This window comes from Indicator indicator, chromosome 5 (assembly GCF_027791375.1).
Source record: "Indicator indicator isolate 239-I01 chromosome 5, UM_Iind_1.1, whole genome shotgun sequence".
NCBI lineage: Eukaryota > Metazoa > Chordata > Aves > Piciformes > Indicatoridae > Indicator > Indicator indicator.
Window position 1 is genome coordinate 27,412,822 of NC_072014.1, and position 18,937 is coordinate 27,431,758.

Genomic DNA, 18,937 nt, shown 5'->3' on the forward strand with positions numbered 1-18,937 from the left:
TAGCTTTGTTAGTATCGATGCTCATTGGTGAAACTGAGAGCAGAGTTGGACCCACAGCAGTCATGGCTTCTCAGGAGTTTGAATTGTTCTTGCCTAAAGCTGAGAAGTGGTAAGATACCGTCAAGAACTCCTTCAGACCTTTCTTACTGGAAATCAGTGTACCAGTGAGCCAGTACGGGGCAGATCAGAGTGTGTCTGCATGGTTACCTACCCATAACAGGATAAATCAAGTCTGATTTCTCACTCCCTTAGGTACGGTAAGTATGGCAAAGGTCTCCCTTTGCCAGGCAATGCTGGCCTTGTCTATTGAATTGTGTTCTTGGTAATTAATCTGCTCCCTTCCCAGTGGTTCTTTAGAAGGTTGCACATGCTTTAATTATGTATGCATGTCCTGTCAATACATATTAATTGTGTTACGCTTCTCCTCTGCAGAGGGAAACTTACCTACAGCTGAAGTGTAACTAATGATGCCAAACCTTCTCTGGGGGTGTGTGGTTATTTGTTTTATTTCAATTCACCCTCCTTCCCTCTCTCTTCAGATGGAGTTGACTGGACCCTGCTATGTGCCTGTGATTTCCCCCCCCCTTTGGTTTTTGTGGCTAACCTGGTTCCTGTCTCTGATTTTTTTGGGTGTCGTCGTCTGTGCTGTGGCCATGTGCTCACTTGCATGCAGTTGAGGAAAGGGCCTCCGGTGCCTCCGCCTCCAAAAGTCACCCCCTCCAAGGAGATCAAGCAGGAGAACATCATCAGTCTGTTTGATGACAATTTTGTCCCTGAGATAAGTGTGACAACCCCTTCGCAGGTTAGCAGCTATGCCCTGCGTTATACTTGTCTGCCTCTGACCTTTTCTTTTTGATCTCTCTTCTCTTTGGAGGTGTCAAGCCACGAAACCTGGTCAGGCGAATGAGGAAGGCAAGCTCAGCATCGGACCTCAGAAGGCAATGGGTTAGACAGGAGGCTAACTTAGAGGGGAGAGTGGCTAGAAGGCAGCTTTGACTAACAGGTTGCCCTTTGAGAGATTTCATTGATGAAAAAAACCCAAGAAAATCGTGACTGGTGAAGATGCCAAAAAGTGATCACTGCATTTGTTTAGCAGCAATGGATTATGGCTCTCCTTGTATCCTGTGATTTGCTCTCTCCAGAGCCACTTATCCTGGGTGTGGATGAAGTATGTTTTCTGCTTTTGTACATCCCCTGGCATCTGTTCTAGTTCTGGGAAAAGGCAGTTGTTCTGGGAAAAGGCAGTTTTATGCTCTCACTGTCTTCACACACGGGCTCTGTGGTTTAAAGCCCACACTTGCACAGGGAAGGCTAACAGGAATTGCATGAAGTTCTGTTTGTAAAGAATAGGTGGTTCCAGTATAGATGAGCAGGACTGTGTCTGCTGTGAATTCAGGACTGCTGACGCAGTCTGTCACTCTTCACTAGCCAGTGGCTCCCACAAGAATATTAGTTTCTTGTCATGTGACTTTTGAAGCACTGAAAAAGGAAGAACGTTTTAAAATCCTATAGATAAATATCTTCACTTTCCTTGTGATTTACATCTCTTCAAGAGAGGATGCTGAGGTGGGGAATTTTGTGTGAATCTTGGAGAATGGCAGTCTTTATGTATATAGGAGCCTGACCAGATTTCTGGCTGTATCATCTACTTTTAATATGTGTATATATACATATATTTTTTTCCCTTAAATGCATGTTAAACGATAAGTAATGTCTCTATCAGAACTTATCTATGACTCATTCTCTTAACTTTTCCTTGCATCACGCTATTCCATTGCCTCTGGTTTGCCACTTTCTATCCAGCTGCTGAGGACAGAGGTGGAGTTGGTAGGGAAGCAAGTCCATGTTTGATTTTGCATTGCAATAGATAAAGCTTGCAGAGCAGAGAGGTGATTTGACAGCAGTATTGGAAAGTGGGTACCACAGGCAGCTGAGCAACCCTCTATCATTTTCTATGCTTCCTTCTCCTGTATTGTAATGGACAGCTCTACCTGCCTCATGGTTTGTGTCATGTATTTTCATGTGGATGCCAGCTCTTAGTCATAGTCTTCTGCACCAATTAGTGCTCTGACCCAGGGTAAAATCTGCTATGACTTTCAATCAAATGGGAGTCCTGAGGGCAAACTCTGGTTGCCAGAACAATCTTAACTGAAGAACCCCACAGCTACTAGTGTTCATGGCCCAGGGCCATTCCTCTCAGATGTCTTAGTTCTAATGAACTGTCTTGTAGGAGATCTGAGTAAAGGCAAGGGCTGCTAGCCCTTGCATGTAAGTTTTGAATGGTAAGATTATTCCATGACTGGTGGAGCCTTTGACGTCTCACTATCAAACAAAACTAAAGATTGGAGTTGGAGCCTCTCTGATGAATGGCCTGGATGTGCTGGAGGAGTGTACTGCAATGCCAGTTGGCTTTGCATATGGGTCAGGGTTTATTACTGTAGCATGGGAGAGCTTGGCTCCTTGCCCTCATCCCTGTGATTCTCAGAAGTTCATGAGAGAAAAATCTGCAAGAGCATTGGAACAAACTAGAGGTGGTGAAAGTGATGGTGTTGTGGGTTGTATTCAGAGGACTTTCTCTTAAATCGTGTCTCTTGCTACATTTTTTGAGTTTTTCCATTGTGGAAAAACTGTGAGAGAACAACCTCCCAACTTTGTGTTGTTGCAATGGTAACTGAAGCAGTAGGGCCAGTGGGCTGGAAGGTCAGTGAAAACAGAGCCATAGAGAGCAGCTTCCTCTGAAGCTGTGAAGAAAGGCATGTCTTGTAGTGGTTGGGTTAAACCTAAAAAAACCCAGAGTGATACTTAGTTTTGAATAATAAAGGTTCTTGTTGTTTCTAGTGTTTCAAGAATGGTTATCAGCAAATGTGCCACTATTGTCTTTAGCTAGAGTGTTAATCAAAGAGAGTTATTTTGCTGACTCTGAAGAAAGTAGCAAAACTTCTCAACTTTATGCTTTGTTAGAAGATTTTTGTGTGCATATTTCTGGGAAGTCCAGAAATGCAAACCATTGAAAACAGCATTTTTGGACTGGGGAGTGATTCAGATCCCTTAGCTAGGGTGAGGAGCTGTCATATTCTGCCAGAAGGCAGGAGAAAATTAACAGCTTTGGGAGTTAGCTCGAGGTATGTCAAACTTCTATCAGTCTGAGTGTTTTTCTGCTTGGATCTGCATTCCTGAGAGAAGTTGTGTGGATGGCAGCTCTTCTGTATGTTGCCAAGGGAGTCTGTCCAGGGCCTTCAGTACAAAGGCAACTGGATGAGCTCTGAGGAACTGATATAAATGGAAGACCCTCTGAGCCATCAGTGACAGTGATCCTTTTGACCACAGCAGCTCAGGTGATCAGACCATGTCAGCTCATTTGGCCAGGTGGGAAGGTGAACAAGTCCTGTGTAAAAGGCTCAGGTTTGGTTTGCAGTGGCACCCATGCAAACTACCTGTGATTCTAGGCACCAAGCAGTCAAGAGTCACATCAGATGTCACCTTGTCACCACATCTGTGCTTGCAGCCTTAGCTCCTGGCCATCGCATACTCTCCCTCTCCTGTGCGTGTGTGTGTGTGTCTAATGCTCGTACTGCTTTTCTTCCTTACTGCTGCCAAGTTTGATGCCCCTGGGCCCTTCCAGGAGGGAGCCAGCCTGTTGGATCTGGATTTTGATCCCATTAAACCAGATGCCACTGTGGGGAAGAACCCCACGCCCGCCTCCCAGGTTGGTTCATATCACCGTTCCTTCTCCTTTCATAACTGACTTGTTGCCAAGTGCAGCATGACCTGCACCCACATGAATGATAATGTGGACCTGAGTTGTGTGTAGCTGGGCTGGGTGCCCAGACCTGTCCCGTGCAGATGGGCACTTTGGTCTTCTCTGCTGGAGGTGTAAGTACAGTGGAGGTGTAAGTACAGTAAGTGGAGGTGTAAGTACAGTGGAGGTGTAAGTACAGTAAATGGAGGTGTAAGTACTATTAGCCTAGCCACAGTTTGGCACTAGTTGTTTGTGGGATGCATATGCTTTGTTCTGATAATCTACTGACAACTTGTTCAACTTCATCTGTGTTCTTCCTTGATTAGCATCCTTTGTATGCTCTATGGATTGAAATTGTTACTCTCTGGATGGGAGTTCAGCCTCAGTTCTGTGTTCCTGCTATAAACTGCTCTCAAAGACACTGATAATCTACAGATACTTAAGGTCAATAAAGCTATAGATGGATATTCAAGTCATGAAAAGCCTTCTTTTTCAGGATATAATACAGCCTCTGTTCATAGTTAAGAAGTAGCTTCCTCCCTGAACATATTGCTGCACAGAGCACTATCAAAAAGGAGGATGACTAATTATGGTCTGCTCTGTACCTTTTCCTGTCTGCTGTCAGAGGCAGGTGGACTGTGCTTGATTTTGTGTCTAAATGGCTGTAGGTTTTGAAGTGCATTCTGAATTTGGCTGTTGTCTTCACCAAGACTTTCTATGTCATATATATGAAACAGTTATTTTTCACGTGTGGCTGCCATTAAAATTGGTAATAAACATAATTGGGATGTTTGCAGTATTTCTCCAGTATCATCATGTCAAATAGGCCTATATAACACAGATGTTTGTAGCAGTAAGTCCTCTTCTGTTAGAGAAATCAAACATTAGGCATTTGATTCTTCTGAATTAATATGCTGTATTTTCAAGATACTATTATTATCATAGTTCACTACACACCAGTCTGGCAAGTTACCACTTTCTTTAACTTTAAGTGGACACATTGGCATTTTGTGTCTTCTTGCCTGACAGAACAAACTGCAAGCCAGGTTGTGCTTATTTTAAAAATTCATTTATTTTTAATCTGAATTACCAATTAGAACTTGGATAAATTCGTACACTGGTGTGGGATATAACTTTTAATCTGAATTACCAATTAGAACTTGGATAAATTGGTACATTGGTGTAGGATGCAAGTATAAGTTTAACTTCAAATGGAATTATTTTTTACCCTTCCCACAAGCAAAAAATATTATGCTGGGTGGGTTTTTCAAAATTCCTTAGCAGTAGCATATTTGGTGTTGTAACGTAGTTTATTATTAGCTTCAGAAGTCACTAAAAGAAAGAGTCTGAAATCAATACTTTCTAATAGTAACCACAGTACAAAGCCTAGTGAAAGCCAAAGCAATCAAATTTATCTCCTATAAAGTGGGCACTAGGGCAAAGAGTAACCTCTTTGATATTTCAGTACTGAGTCAAAGACATTGGTTGAAGTCTTATTCTGAAATCATAATAAGTCTAATGGGTGTGGGCATATGGGAGCATATTTAACCCTGAGAGACCACAAATTCATGAAGCTTTTTTTCTTTTTTTCTTTTTTTCTTTTTTTTAAATGGCTGTGTGGTCTGCCACTGATAATTGAATGTGGCTGGACTGTCTTCTGTCATACCAATGCAATGGGAAGGTTGTATAAATTTAGGTACCTAAAAGTATTTTAGAAATGTGTAGAGATAAGTGCTGTTGAATGTGTATGTCTGCTTCAGTCTGATCAGCATCTGTAATGTTTGTACTCATTGAAATAATCACGTGTAAATGTTTTATTTTTGTTGCTCTTTGACACGCTTAGTCTTTACCTTGGGATTTATGGGAGGTAAGAACTTCACGTGGCTTTCATCTCTCATCATGTACTATGCATGTGCCAGTGCCATCTCTGTGTGCATACTTGTCTCCTTTCCCTCACTGCTTTTGCTTTCTGCAGATCCCAAACCATAACTGCTCCATGCGCTGCTGAACACATTTTTACACCTTCTGTGAAGGCCCAAGGGCACCCAGATGTTTGCAGAGCAGTTCTGTCACTCTGAAACTTTATGTCACCATCAGTGCACAACCTCATTGCTTTTCCATACTAACTCACTCATCTTTCCTTTGGCATGATGCTGTGACACTCTCCTCAAAATTAATCCCACTGTGGCATCATGCTCACCCTCCATACTCCACTATTTCCTAAACTCTGTACATCCTCTTGGTCTTGTGTGAAATGCATAAATGTCTCAGCTGCCCCACATCCTTACTGCCTGTACAATTTGGTATACATATATGTTTGGAATTACCTGTGGTGTTTGCTGTTCGTTGACCATCATTGCCAGAAAGGCTGATGTGAAATAGCTCAGCCTGTGCCTACAATGAAAATTAAACTAATTTAATTTTAATGAAAATTAAAGGCCCAAGACTTACCTGGCATCTGCTTCAGCCTCAGCGTTGAAGCTTGCTACACGTTCTGCATCTGAACCCAAGCCAGACCCTCACCCTCATTTATGCCTTCTCGATGTATTTGGCCTGGGAAGGTCTCAGATTGCTCCAGGTTAGCCCACTGGGAGATACTCAAGCACAACTATTTTTGAGCCCCTCTGGACAAACAACCAGCAGTATGGACAGAAAACATTTGATCTGGGTACTCATGCCTGCTACTTGAGCTAGTTCTATCCCATGGGCTAGATGTAATCACATGTCCTTGGCTTATGCTGGGGAATTAAGTCCTGCCAACATTCTCAAGGGCCAGATCACTGCCTAGAGTCAGTACTTGGGAGGACATGACTTAACCTTTGCTGAGAGCCTGGCCCAAGGACTCACTGTGGCCAGTGCTCTCCTTCACTTGAGTCTGGGTCATGTTGAGAAAAGTCACACAAGGGAAAAAATCACAGAGTCACAGAATCATTCAGGTTGGAAAAGACCCTTGGGATCACCGAGTCTAACTGATAACCCTACTCTACAAGGTTCAGCCCTAAACCATATCCCCAATCAAAATATCTATCAACTGTCAGTGTTTGACATCTGTCATTCCCCTGTATGTGCATTGTCAGTCTGTCTTACTAAGAAAGAAACAAGTCTGTGTTTTTGCAGGGAAAGATCTTGTGCTTTTCAGGTGGATGGGCAGGAGTGAAGTATGACTGTATCTGATTGAGCTGTGCTTACAGTCTGGATGTAAAATGTGTTTTGGGCCTTTTCTCCCATCCTGGAAATTGATTTCACCCAGGGCAATTTAGTCAAACAGGGAACACTACTAGACAAGATGTTCTTACCATGTCAAGCCTCACCTTGGCATACCATACATGATTAAAGAGCAGAGCTCCCTATAGCTGGGGAATCCTCTTCTTGCTTGTCAGGTCTACTAAAGTGTTTTTGTGCTAATGTTGTTCTTAGCTGTTGATGAGAGGGGAATTGTTATGTGGTTACATAGTCCCACATGCCATGATTTTAAAAACTGCAGAGAAACTTGGATGCAGCAGAACTTGCTTAGTTCTACAGACTAGCAAACTTGCCTTTGGTGTGTATGATGCTGCTGTTGGAATAAGCCAAGCTTTCAAACCCGGCAGCAGTGGTGAGAAATTCTTCCTCTTCCCTCTATAGTGTCATTCCATGACTGTAAATGACTGTAAATGCTTTTGTAGGCCTTGGGATGCCCACAAGTACAAAGAAAAATGAGTAGCTGACATAAAAATGCCCTTTGTGGGAATACAGAGCATTAATTTAGATTAAATTTCTGTAGTTATTTACATACTGGTTTTGCAAATCACCAGCTTTTAAAAAAGGAGTTCATGTTGAGTTCCTTTTCACTTGTCCACATGTTTTTTATGTTTGGCCAGATAGAGTTGGGCTGGCATCTGGCCCAGTTCTAGTTTTACTGAATCCAAATAAAAAGAAACCTGGAAGTGAATCTTATTGAACAGGAGAAGCCTTTGTAGCATTTCATATGCATGCATTAACCCCAGCACTACCAAAGCTGCTGTAGGAATCCTCTGCAGGATGCGAACAGCTCTGCTGTTTATAATACCCTCTGGCAGTACAGGCCTGTTGACATGGTGATGGTGAGAAATGAGGAAGGAAGTGCTAGGAAAGGAAGCCATGTGTTAAATGGCACCACTGGAGCAGCTGAAGATAAACTAATGGCTTTTTGTTAAATCAAGGATTTTTTTTTTCTTTGATATTGCAGCTGTTATTAGAACCCTACTTGGAGCATTGTGCCAGTGCACAGATGGGTGTACAGTGAAGGGCTGTCACGGTCACTACTTCACACTGGGTTTTTGTAGAGTTGGGACTATGAGAATTGCCACATGAAGGGATCTGGTACAATGCCTTGTTTTGAACGTGGCTGTATTCAGGGCTAAGCATGTTCACCAAATGCAGGCATGCTAAAGCTGATGCATTAAAAATGGGAAATCTCTGTATAACGATCCTTACTGTGAAAGTAGAAACCTGAGTATCTGGTTAGGTTCTGCAAAGAGGTGTGTGTGCTAGCTGGTGTAGAGAGCAAATGGATATAGATTGGCCACGAAGACACTGGGACTGCAAATTAGGCCCTTGACTTTTTTGTTAGGAGTCTTCCCACATGCTGCCTGACCAGTCTTCTAAGAGGCTGATATGCAGTATTGGTGCTACCAGATCAACTTACTTCCTGCATTGCTCCAGGTTCTGTCAGGGACAAATAAACACCTTTAATTTTGTGTTAAAACAGAGTTAGCCTGACTTCAGGTGAGGGAGAATAAAAATCTGAGTCTCTGAAAGTGTGTCAGAGGTGTTTGGCTGATCTTTACTTGTGCACAGAAACCCCTGTCCATAGGCTTCTTAGAACAGTCTGTCAGGTAGTGATTTGTAGGTGATGCTGAATATTTCTCCCTGGTGGTGGCAGCTTTTGTGTGTTAGAAGCTCCCCTCCCCGCTAACACAAACGTGTCCACGTATGTGCACATCATGTGCAATTTTCAGAGCAAATTCTTAGTAACAGAATATTCACAAGAGAATCCAAACTCACACCTCTTTGGGCCTATCCAAAAGTCAAACTGGGTGACAGTAACCACAGTTTTCAATTCAAGTTAATTCAGTACCGACGTTATGTGGATGCTGGGTCCAGATTAAGTTCCCTATCTGGACACTTTATTACCATGCTTTCCTGTTTCTGGGAGTATACAATATTTATTTGTTGGTTCTTGGAAGTAGCCTGTTCTGAGATCCTTGTTCCTTGGCATGATAGAGGAATTATAGTCACATACAAGTGGGCAATCTATATAGTGATAGGTACTGGGCAGGTATAAAGTAGGTCTGTGAAAATAGAGGCACACAGGATGTTTTGGTGTTTCATTGATTTCCTCTGGAGTATTTATTGCCTGCTGTGTGGCTGGAGTGAGGGAATGCAGAGTTTGCTGTCATTTTCCTGGGTTGCAGAGAAAGGGGAGACAAACCTAGCCAAGACCCTGAGATTTCTCACCTATTTGTCAGCAGATGGCAGCAGTCAACAGCATAGAGCACTTGGGCAGACCGAGCTGCACTTTTCTACACAAACACGCGGCAGTAATGAGTGTTAACTGTACACCTGGATGACTTTTGTCTTGCAGCCTGCAGAAGCAGCCCATGCAGGAGCTGAAGCAGCTGGTTCAGAAGCAGCAGCTGGAGCTGAAGGATCTAAAACTGAAGCTGATTCAGGATCTGTAAGCACCTTGACAGACTGCAGTCTCTTTTCCCCATCACCTCTCTTTGTCATACAGAAAGTGTGGACACTGGGCTGAGAAAAGGGATCTGTGACTGCTTGGAAGAACACAGCTCTGCCTCCCCAGCAGTTGCAAAGCTCTTATTCAGTGGCCAGACTTACTTTCTGCATTTTATCTGTGTAATGATTAGGGAGAAACTCTGCTGGAAGATCCATTAAAAAGGACTATGCCTTCACCCATGTTGTGAAGCCAGCCCACAGCCCATGCTGTGCTAAGCTTGCATTGTCTGCTGAATTCTTCCTTGCACAACATTTACTTTGCCTACCCTGTCCTCTGGGCTGTGCCTATGTCACCCAGGGTTCCTCTTTTTTTTTTTTTTCTCCTGACACTGTCACCTTTGTAGGGAACTGGAGTAAGTCTCATCTCATGGTCTCTTGGTTCCTAGAAGCTGTTGCACTTGAGTTGTAGGTTCCATGAGGGCTCTGCAAGAACTGTGTTGTGACCATAGTAAGTGGGAAATGTCTCAGAAAAAAACCCTTTTGTCTTAAACAAAGGAAGGCATCAGTCACCTCTCCTGCCTTCTTGCTGCTGCCTCTGCTGTGCTTGGAGTGTTCTTGTCACTGACTCCTGCTGGGAAAACCTGCTGAAGCCATGGGTGGGGTTGGGATGTGGATCCACCAAGGTGGACTCGGAGCTGCAAGGTTCAATCCTCTTTTCTCAATTTCTTTTTTTGTCTTCCCTGGCTGCTGCTGCTGCCTGCCAGAACTCTCTGCCTGCTGTTGTTGTGGAAACTTTCCCTGCTACTGTCAATGGCACTGTGGAAGGAGGCACTTCATCTGAAAGAGCTGACATGCCCCCAGGATTCCTGTTCAAGGTGAATGTGTGGTGGTGGGGTACTGAGTTCCTGGTGACTTCTTTCTTCTGTAGGGAGTTAACTACTTTTACTCAGCATGGCCATGGGCTATGCTGCATTGAAATGGAGAAAGGAAGTTGAAGGAGAGATACACCTTACTCTCCAGCTTCATTCACTTCCAGATCCCTCAAAGAACTGTATAAGAGCATTGGTGTCTAAATGCTTGACTGTGCTGTATAACAAAGTCCCTCCTTCTCTCTCCTGCAGTTATTTCTGGTGGTATGGTAGTGTCAGTCACAGACTCTGGATAGTAGAGAAGAAGTTGTGCTCCAAACTAGAAAGGTTAAACTTTGATGCAAGTGGCAAATGAAGGAGAGTGGGAATTACCAGTAGGGACAGAGAATGTTGTGTTTGAGGAAATTAGAAAGCCAGGATGAACAGAAGAAAATACAGGATAAGACAAGTCTGGTGGGTGTTGGGAAGATGCCAAAGATCACTCATGGCATGTTTTGAAGGTGTGGAAGAAGGAGTGATTGTGGGTGAGCATAGGCCACAAATTTAAAGTGCATAACAGAATACAGTAGCAAGACAGCACAGATGCACAATGACCAGAGAAATGACAGCCTCCTGCTTTTCTTCTGCTTTAGTCGTGCCTATGCCTCATTTTACCTTTTTAAAAACTTTTTTTCCGGGAGATGTACCAAGAGCAGAATGACAAAACTCTGAAGAACAACCATATTTGGACTGTTTACAGGCAGTGTTATAGGCTTTAGTGCCTGAAGAGGAGAGCTGTGGTTTGAAGTAGAAAAGCTGTCATGCGGATGTTGGTAGGAAGAATTAGGCTGAATACCAAAGAGAAAACCTGACAGAATATAATCACTTGAAAGTCCAAACCAATACTCTTCCCTACATTGTTGTGTCAGAGATGCAAGGCTGTAACCTCCAGTAACCTTGCAGTCCAGCTGTAAAAAAGTACAGGGCACCATTGAAGTGAATACAGGCTTTCTAGCCTGTGAGGCTTTTAGGCCCATACCATGGTAATTCAACTGTCCTGTGTAAGGATGGGAAGGTGCGGGTGCATAAGAAGTAGAATGAGACTCACCAGGATGCCCTTGTGGCAAATGTGAACTGCATGCCAGGCTGTGTGAACAAGCATGTAGCCATGTGGGAAAGTGGTGGTTATTGCCAGAGATGTGGCATTTGTCGTCCAGACTGGCCCTGCTTAAAGCAACAGGATGGATCAGATAGCCTCCAAAGGTGTCTTCCAACCTCAAAGCCATGTTGCCCATTTCAGAACTGGATGAAAAAAGTCTGGCCTCACCTAAGCTCTCCTCTCCCCATAGGTTCAAGCTATGCATGATTACACGGCCACTGACAGTGATGAGCTGCAGCTGAAGGCTGGGGATGTGGTGCTTGTGATTCCATTTGAGAACCCTGAGGAGCAGGTGAGTGGGGAAGACAGGCTGTGAGCCTGGGTCAGGAGGAGCCAAGACGATTTCAAAAGCTGCTGCTTCCTCCACTAACAGTCGGCTGGCTGGATGCAGAGCCATCAGTTTGTGGCTGGGAGCTGGCAAGAGAAGAGGTTGTCGTTGAGCTTGAGATTGCCTTCCTGCAACAGAGGGGAGGACACTGCTTGTACTGGAAAGTGAAGACATTATCATGCATAAAGCATGTGAAGAAGCCAGGACTTCTTGTCCATATGGGGGCATGTAAGCCAATACAATGGCTTCCTTGATCAGGGACCCCTTCAGAGACCATACTTTGCCTTCTAAACTTTACTCCGAAACTTGATGCACATTCCCTGTGAACTGTGCAGACTGTGGCATTGCCAGGAGTGACCCACTTATGATGATACTTTTTTCTCTTTTGAGGAACTCTGGAGCTCTGAGAAAGCAACTTGCCATGGGTGGTGTCTTGCACTTCAGCACAACAATGGCTATGACAGTGTTTGGTCGGGGGATGGCAGCAGAGCCAAAGACTGGAGCAGGTTGCTCGGCCTTACAGAACAGTCTTAACTGTCAGTGTTGAAACTGAATTTAATTGTTGATATTTTTCTTCATTCCAAGCTATTTCTAGAAGTCTTGAGTAAAACTTCCTCACTTACTGTGTTTCAGGGCTTCCAGCTGATAAAAGTCTGCAGCAGTTTTACTACTTTGTCTGAGGAAGGTGGTGATTTTGTAAAATTCATGCTCATGTCTCCAGTTTTTTTGTTTGGAAAAGGAAGGGAATTCTCTGAACTGATTTAGTAGTCACCAGCTTTCTGAGTTTGGCCAAGCCCAGACAAGATCTGGATTCCACAAAGAGTAAAGGGAAGGTGATGTAGTTCACTTGCAACAGAAGATGTGGATCCTCTTTGTTGTGGCTTAGCTGTTGCCTTTGTGAATTATGGAGGCAGACCTTGCTGCTGCTTCTGAAACGGGAGCTATAATGTGCCTACAGTTCTTGCAGAGCTAGGTGCTCTTGGTGGGAAGGGTTGTATAGGAAAGAGCAGAGATTCCTTCTGGAGACAAGACTTTTCACTGTGTGGGACTGCCCTGCATGAGCATTTGTTGAGCATTTCTTTCTCAGAAAACTTTCTGGATGGGAAATGAGTGGCAGCTCTCCTAGTTTCTGTGGTATGAGGTGGCATTTGTGGAGCAGAGTTTTTCAATGCCCTATGTTTGCACTCTAGCTGGATGTGGGTGCAACAGCCATGAACTCGAGACTCTCCAAGCTGCAGAGGGTGAGCTCTGAGTGTTGCTAACATGATGCTGTAGCTGTACTGGAGCCCTCTAACCTTCCCACAGTGTATCTTGTGCAACAGCTCCTTTCCCTAACCTCGACTGTATGCAGCCAGAAAACATTGGCTTTTAACATGTGCATGAGAGCTGCGCACGTGAGCGGAAGAGGCTTAGGGTAATAGACTGTGATCCATGTCCCCAAATTGCAGCTCAGTTGTCAGTCTGTGGGTATGTCAGCCAGGCCTGGGTTCATCTCTCTTGATAGAAGAAAGGGTGAAGGGCAGCAACGCTTCTGAACTGGCACTTCAAGTGACGTGGTTCAGAATTGGCAAGGGTCAGTCTGGGACCTTGTGTCTGATCCCCATAGCTGAGGAGACCCTTCATAGCAGGATGCAGTGGGAGTGATGCATGCTGTATGGACAGATGCTATGTGCCAAGGGATGAGCTTTTGTGCTTGCCGTGCTGTGAGCTGGAAGCTGCCTTCCAGAAACTTGAGACCAGTATCTTCTGCCTAGTCATTTGTCTTCCTGATTTATGGCATGTCAGTCCTTCTGCAGCCCCTGCAGCTGGTTGCTGCAGATGGGCTCCCGTCTCATGCCATTCCTGTGACATCCCTTGAATGCTCAACTCTAAGGCAGCAGCAAGGGCCAAATGAGCCTGCAGGGAGCAGGGAACGGGAATGCAGTGGCTGGTCTGAGCTGCTGCTACAGGAAATAGGCAGAGAACAGGACAAGAGGACAGAAGGTGCAGAATGGCAGCAGAAAGCAGTATGTGCTCCATGGATCACCCCTGGTGAGGGCTGCATTGCTCCTGCACTGTGCAGGTATTGCTTTGAAGAATTTTCAAGGAAGGCATTGCTTCACCCCGGTTGCATTGCTTCCTCCCAGTTTCAGGAAAGCAGAAATGTGAGGAGAACTGTGTGAACCACACACACACATGCCCCGTTTCTCCACAGCTCAGGGCATCTGGTTGACTGGTTCCCTGGCAAGTTAGATAGTTGAATGTGATTACATATTTCTAAACAAGCCTGGTGTGTGCTTTGCCCAAAGGAGTGGATGCTGCACGGAGGACCACTGTCTCCAAACCAAACAACTTGCTCTGACTGTTGAGTTTGGAGGCAGCGGTCCCCCATGCAGCAATCTTGCTTTGTTCTGCAGTCTCATCCTGTAGGCTGTGTCACTGTGAATGACTCACATCAGTGGATATATTCAAACACTGAGGGTGTGCTTCTATGGTAGCAGATCCAAGGCATGCAGAGAATAAGGTGGTTGCACACATGAACTGCAAGCAGTTCAGCCTTCTCTTGTCATGTACTTTGGATGGAGCAGAAATCTAGATGGGATGCCTGCTTCTCCTCCTGGCCAGGTTCTACCAAGGACAACTCCATTTGCCTCTGAAAATTCATCCGTGTTTATAGATGTATAGATTGGGTGGCTAGAGAGGACCTTTGTGACAGACCTTGAGTCTTACATCACGTGTAGCACAAATCTGGGAGTTTTGGCAACCTCTCCTTGCATCAAGCCCAAAAGACTGCTGGGTTTTGGGGAGATGGGTTGAGCTCCTCAGCTCCCAGTTCTCATAGAACAGAATTTCAGCATAGCAAGTGAGTCTCACTTTGTCTGTACCACCCCTCTGAAGTGCTAATCATCCAGGTGCCCTGACTGAAACAGAGGATTAGCAGCTCCAGTGAATTATCCATCCTTTCCAGAAACCTCTGCCCAAGGTGAATAGCATGAATTGCACTGTGGTGGTGCCTGTCACTATAGAGAATGCTAGACCCAAAGGTGATTCCTATCCTGTAGCTCTAGAGACTTTCTTTAGCAGAATTTCTTCTGTTTCAATGAGTGTAAATTATGACATGTTTGTATTACGCTTAATAACTGTTTATGATTTCATTGTCTGTAGGCACTCTGGGTCAGATAGGAGTTTTGGTACTGACTCAGGTGGGGTGTAGTCTTCTCCCTATTCAAGGGGGAATGAAAGCATATTTTTTTTTCTTCTCCCCCATCCTCTTCCTGGATTGTTTCCAAGCCAGATACAAGCATGGCTTTGATAGTGCCTTGAACCTCCCTGGCCTGCGCTCTAAGAAAAATCCCTGCTCACATCTGCTCTGTCTTTTCCCCCAGGATGAAGGATGGCTGATGGGCGTGAAGGAGTCTGACTGGATCCAGCATAAGGAACTTGACCAATGCCGAGGGGTTTTCCCTGAGAATTTCACTGAGCGGGTGCAGTGAAAGCCCAAGCCCACCAGTCACATTTCTGCTGGAAGAAACAAGTTCTCTGGTAGATAATTGAAAAAAGAGCAGCAAAATGAAAAGAGGAGAGAATTTTAAAGGAACAGAAGCCTGAGATAAAAGTCAACTTAAAGGGTGTGTTCTTCTCAAAGGGCAAGGTTTCAGAAGTAAATTGCAATTCAAAGTGTTATCAAAATATATACATATTGATAATAATAAGGCAAGTCAAATACCCTCTTCCCCTTTTGATTTTAACAGCATTTGGATTCAGAGGACTGGTGCAGAAGCAACTGAGTGTGGTTCTCTATTACTGCATTGACTGGATTGGCGAGATGTCAGTCTGATCCCTGGAAAGGCAGTGTTGGTTTAATGGCTTGAGAGCAGAAGCTGCATTTGCTCTTGGATGGGTTCATCTGTTTTGTCTTGAAGGTGGCTTGCATGGCAACCGTAAAAAAATCAGCCTTCCCTATGTCTTCAACCATCAGTAGGCCAAAATTTTGGTTATGCTGTTGAAAAAATATTTAGTGTACAGTGTTCACCAATACAGTGTATGTGTGTGTGTGTTTTATTTTCTTCCTTTAAAACAGCATTACACAAACTGATTCTGTACAGGTGAAGATAGAGGAAACTACATGGAAAGGGCATGGAGAAGATGAGAAGTGTGAAGCTGTGCTTGGTCCAAAGCTCTTTCAAATGCAGATACCTAAATTCTTGCTGTAGTATTGCCCTGTGAAATGCTAAGGGGAATGGATGAATTCGAGAGGAGAAACCAAACAAGTGGATATGCTTTAGATGGCTCTGAAATTCAGGAGAGGGAATCCTCTGCCGCAAAAACCCTGTGGGTGGTTTCAGAAAAGCTTAGATTCATGTAGGAGGAAGTTCACTCTAAAATTTGTCTAGTTAGAAAATTTGCTTTTAAAGAAAGAGATAAGGGAAGAATTTTTTTTTTCTGAAAAAAATATCTAAGAAAAAACACCAAGGGAAAAAATTCCCAATCCGCTTTCTGTGCTCTTAACTGGCATTGCTATTTGTGGAATTGTATTCCTTGTTTTCCTTTGAAGAGTTCTGTAAGTGAAATATTGTTAGCTCAGCTTTCTCCAGTGCTGTGCTGGTGATGAAGTTAACCTCCATGAAAACTGTGTTCTTGAAATACTCATTTAAAATGGCTGCATGACTTCATGATATTTTAACGCATTAGGAAGGAAGGCAAGAATATCAAAGTGTCAGTGTCAAGAAGACACTCTGCAGTCTAATACTGATGCCAAGACCTTTCCTGTACCTTTCCTTTGCTTCTGTTTGTTTTTGAGTTTTGCTTTTAAGATTAAACAGAGGACAAGGCTGTTTCAGAGTGCATATTACACTTGCTAAAATAAGCCGGTCTGACCCTCCAAGGCTCTAAAGTCCCATGAAGGTACTTTAAACTTTACTTGAATACTGATGCAGCTGGCAAGCAGGTCGGGCTGTTATTTTTTATGGCTTTCCCTACCCCCACCATGATCTTTCTCTCTTGAAGGGATTTTTAACAGTGAGGTTACCTCCTGCTGTAAAGGGACAGGATCACTCTCTGAAATAATCTTCCTAACTGTTAGGAGCTGGCTTTTGTCAAAGATGCATGGAATGCTGACACACACACACTACTGAAATACCCACCTTCTCCAGTCTGTTTTCATTATTTGTAGGGCAAAAGTGCATTCACTTTAAAAAAAAAATATTAATTCAGAGGGACAGATCAGATGTTGATTAGAAAATATATTATAAATCCAGGAATTTCTAGAGTTCCTCCTGCTTTCAGCTTGGGAGATGATCTGTGATAGTTACAATGTTGCAGGCATCAAATTCTGTCCTATATACCCAAATCCTTTCTCTTTCTCTCTCTTTTTGTCTAAATAAATATGCAAGAATTTATTTTTTACTTCACTGTTGTAAAACCTAACAGTATTTGAGAGTAACTGCTCGCAGTACAGAAGGACTGGACTCCACATGTTATAGTATGTTGAGCTGTTGCTTTACTATCCTTCTTGATTTATCTTTCTTTCCTTCCTTTTCCACCAGGATTGTCTTTATTATTCCTGTTGTTTTCCAAAATATCTATTTTTCTGCATTTATGACTCTCATTACTCCTTGAAAGAATATTCATTAAAAAATATACCTTTAAATATACATAGAAATATATATATATAAAAAAGCGGGTTGATCCAATTAACATAATACTGTCAGCTTAAAATGTTTATTTTTATGCAAAGCCTGTGGATTTTTTTTTTTTTAATGACAAGAATCTAAGTACCAGAGCTGTGATTTTTTTGTTTTGTTTTGGGTTTTTGTTTTGTTTTGTTTTGTTTTGTTTTGCAAGTAACTGTTCTAGAGCATTTAGAAAGCTGTGCTGATACCTAATTTATTGTGGGTTTTTTTTGCTGTTGCTATTGTTGTCTGCTGCTGAAGCAGATGACTGTCCCAGCAAAGATCCTTGTAAGGCCTTTTCATTTTACTGAGCTTGCAAAGCAACTATTCAGTACTGTATTGTCCCTGCAGAAGTGGCAACACTCTGCAAAAAAGGGATGTTGTTTTCAGGTCACAGGAGCGATGCTCAAATATTGCTAGTGGGGAGGATGTTGCACCTCTCCATTTGCTTTCCCTCAACCCCAAAATCCCAGCCCCTAAAACCTTCTTGCTTAGAGCAGGTAGAGTGGGTTACCTGGATCTTGCATTGCTCACAAAGAAGTGGTGTCAGCACATCTTAGATTCTGAAAATGCAGGGTCAGACCCACAGTTTATAAATTGCCTTATATGAGGGTAGGATGGCATAGCAGGAAGCTTGTAGATGGCAGCATTTTTGGAGCCAGGAGGTTTCTTATCTCCTCATGTTCAGCCCATTTTATCAGCCAAAACTCTCCTGTTTTCAGTATTTTTATGTCTGCTAAATGCTTTGATTCTGGTTGGTGTTAGCTGGTGAAATGAACTTCCCATTTTCTTTGTCTTAGGACTGATTCAGATAGAAGGAGGGACAGTAAATTCCCAAGCAGGCTGTGCCCACAATGGTTTTTCAGTTTGCAGGCTGAACTGAAAAATCCAGGGAAAAAATTTGTAAGGGTGACCTGAGACAATTTGTTTCCCTCTCCCCATTTTCTCAGTGGAATGAAAAAGGGAAAAATCAAAACATAAAAAAAAAAATTCTCTCAAACAAAAATGAAGCATTCATTTGTAGTTTTTTTTTTTCTTAAAAAACCAAAACATCTCATGACTTGGGCTATAGGAAGTTGCTTTGAAGCAAAAATGTGAAACTTGCTGTTTTGAAAATGCTGAAAGAAATGTTTTAATGTTAATAGTTTTTGCCTTTGCCACCTTTTCTTAATCTGATGACTGGTTTCAGTTAACCCTAAACTGTATTTTTTGGTGAGTACACTAACCACTGAAGAGAACCCAAAGAAGCCTATTGCCCAGTTCTGCTCCACTGACAGGTACACTGGACACATTTCAGGAATTACCTGATATCTGGCCCAGCAAAGCTGCTGTTTCCCCATCTAATAATCTTCCACTTGACTGTTTACTAGGTAAATAATAAAAGCTTCTCTCACCCTGTGCCACTGACTGGTTTTGTAGCCTGGCTTAGAAAGACATTCTTGCTCTCTCAGTCTCAGTTTGATCAGATTTATGACTATAGATTTACAACACTGCTCCAATTTGAGCCCAGTCCCC

At 43.3% G+C, this 18,937-nt stretch overlaps 1 protein-coding gene across 9 annotated transcripts in view; it reads left to right on the forward strand.

Moving 5' to 3' along the window:
- The window catches only part of BIN1 (bridging integrator 1), a 91,811-nt gene extending 76,567 nt beyond the window's left edge, over nucleotides 1-15,244 (forward strand). For 3 of the 9 annotated variants that reach the window (XM_054380734.1, XM_054380735.1, XM_054380736.1), the window contains 5 exons: nucleotides 674-802; nucleotides 9,345-9,437; nucleotides 10,201-10,311; nucleotides 11,634-11,735; nucleotides 15,137-15,244. In XM_054380734.1, the coding sequence (XP_054236709.1) occupies nucleotides 674-802; nucleotides 9,345-9,437; nucleotides 10,201-10,311; nucleotides 11,634-11,735; nucleotides 15,137-15,244 (543 nt within the window). Of the gene's footprint in view, nucleotides 1-673; nucleotides 803-3,598; nucleotides 3,707-5,582; nucleotides 5,607-9,344; nucleotides 9,438-10,200; nucleotides 10,312-11,633; nucleotides 11,736-15,136 lie in introns of all 9 variants that reach the window. The other 6 variants (XM_054380737.1, XM_054380738.1, XM_054380739.1 and 3 more) reach the window with 3 other exon arrangements.
- Nucleotides 15,245-18,937: the final 3,693 nt, after the last annotated feature.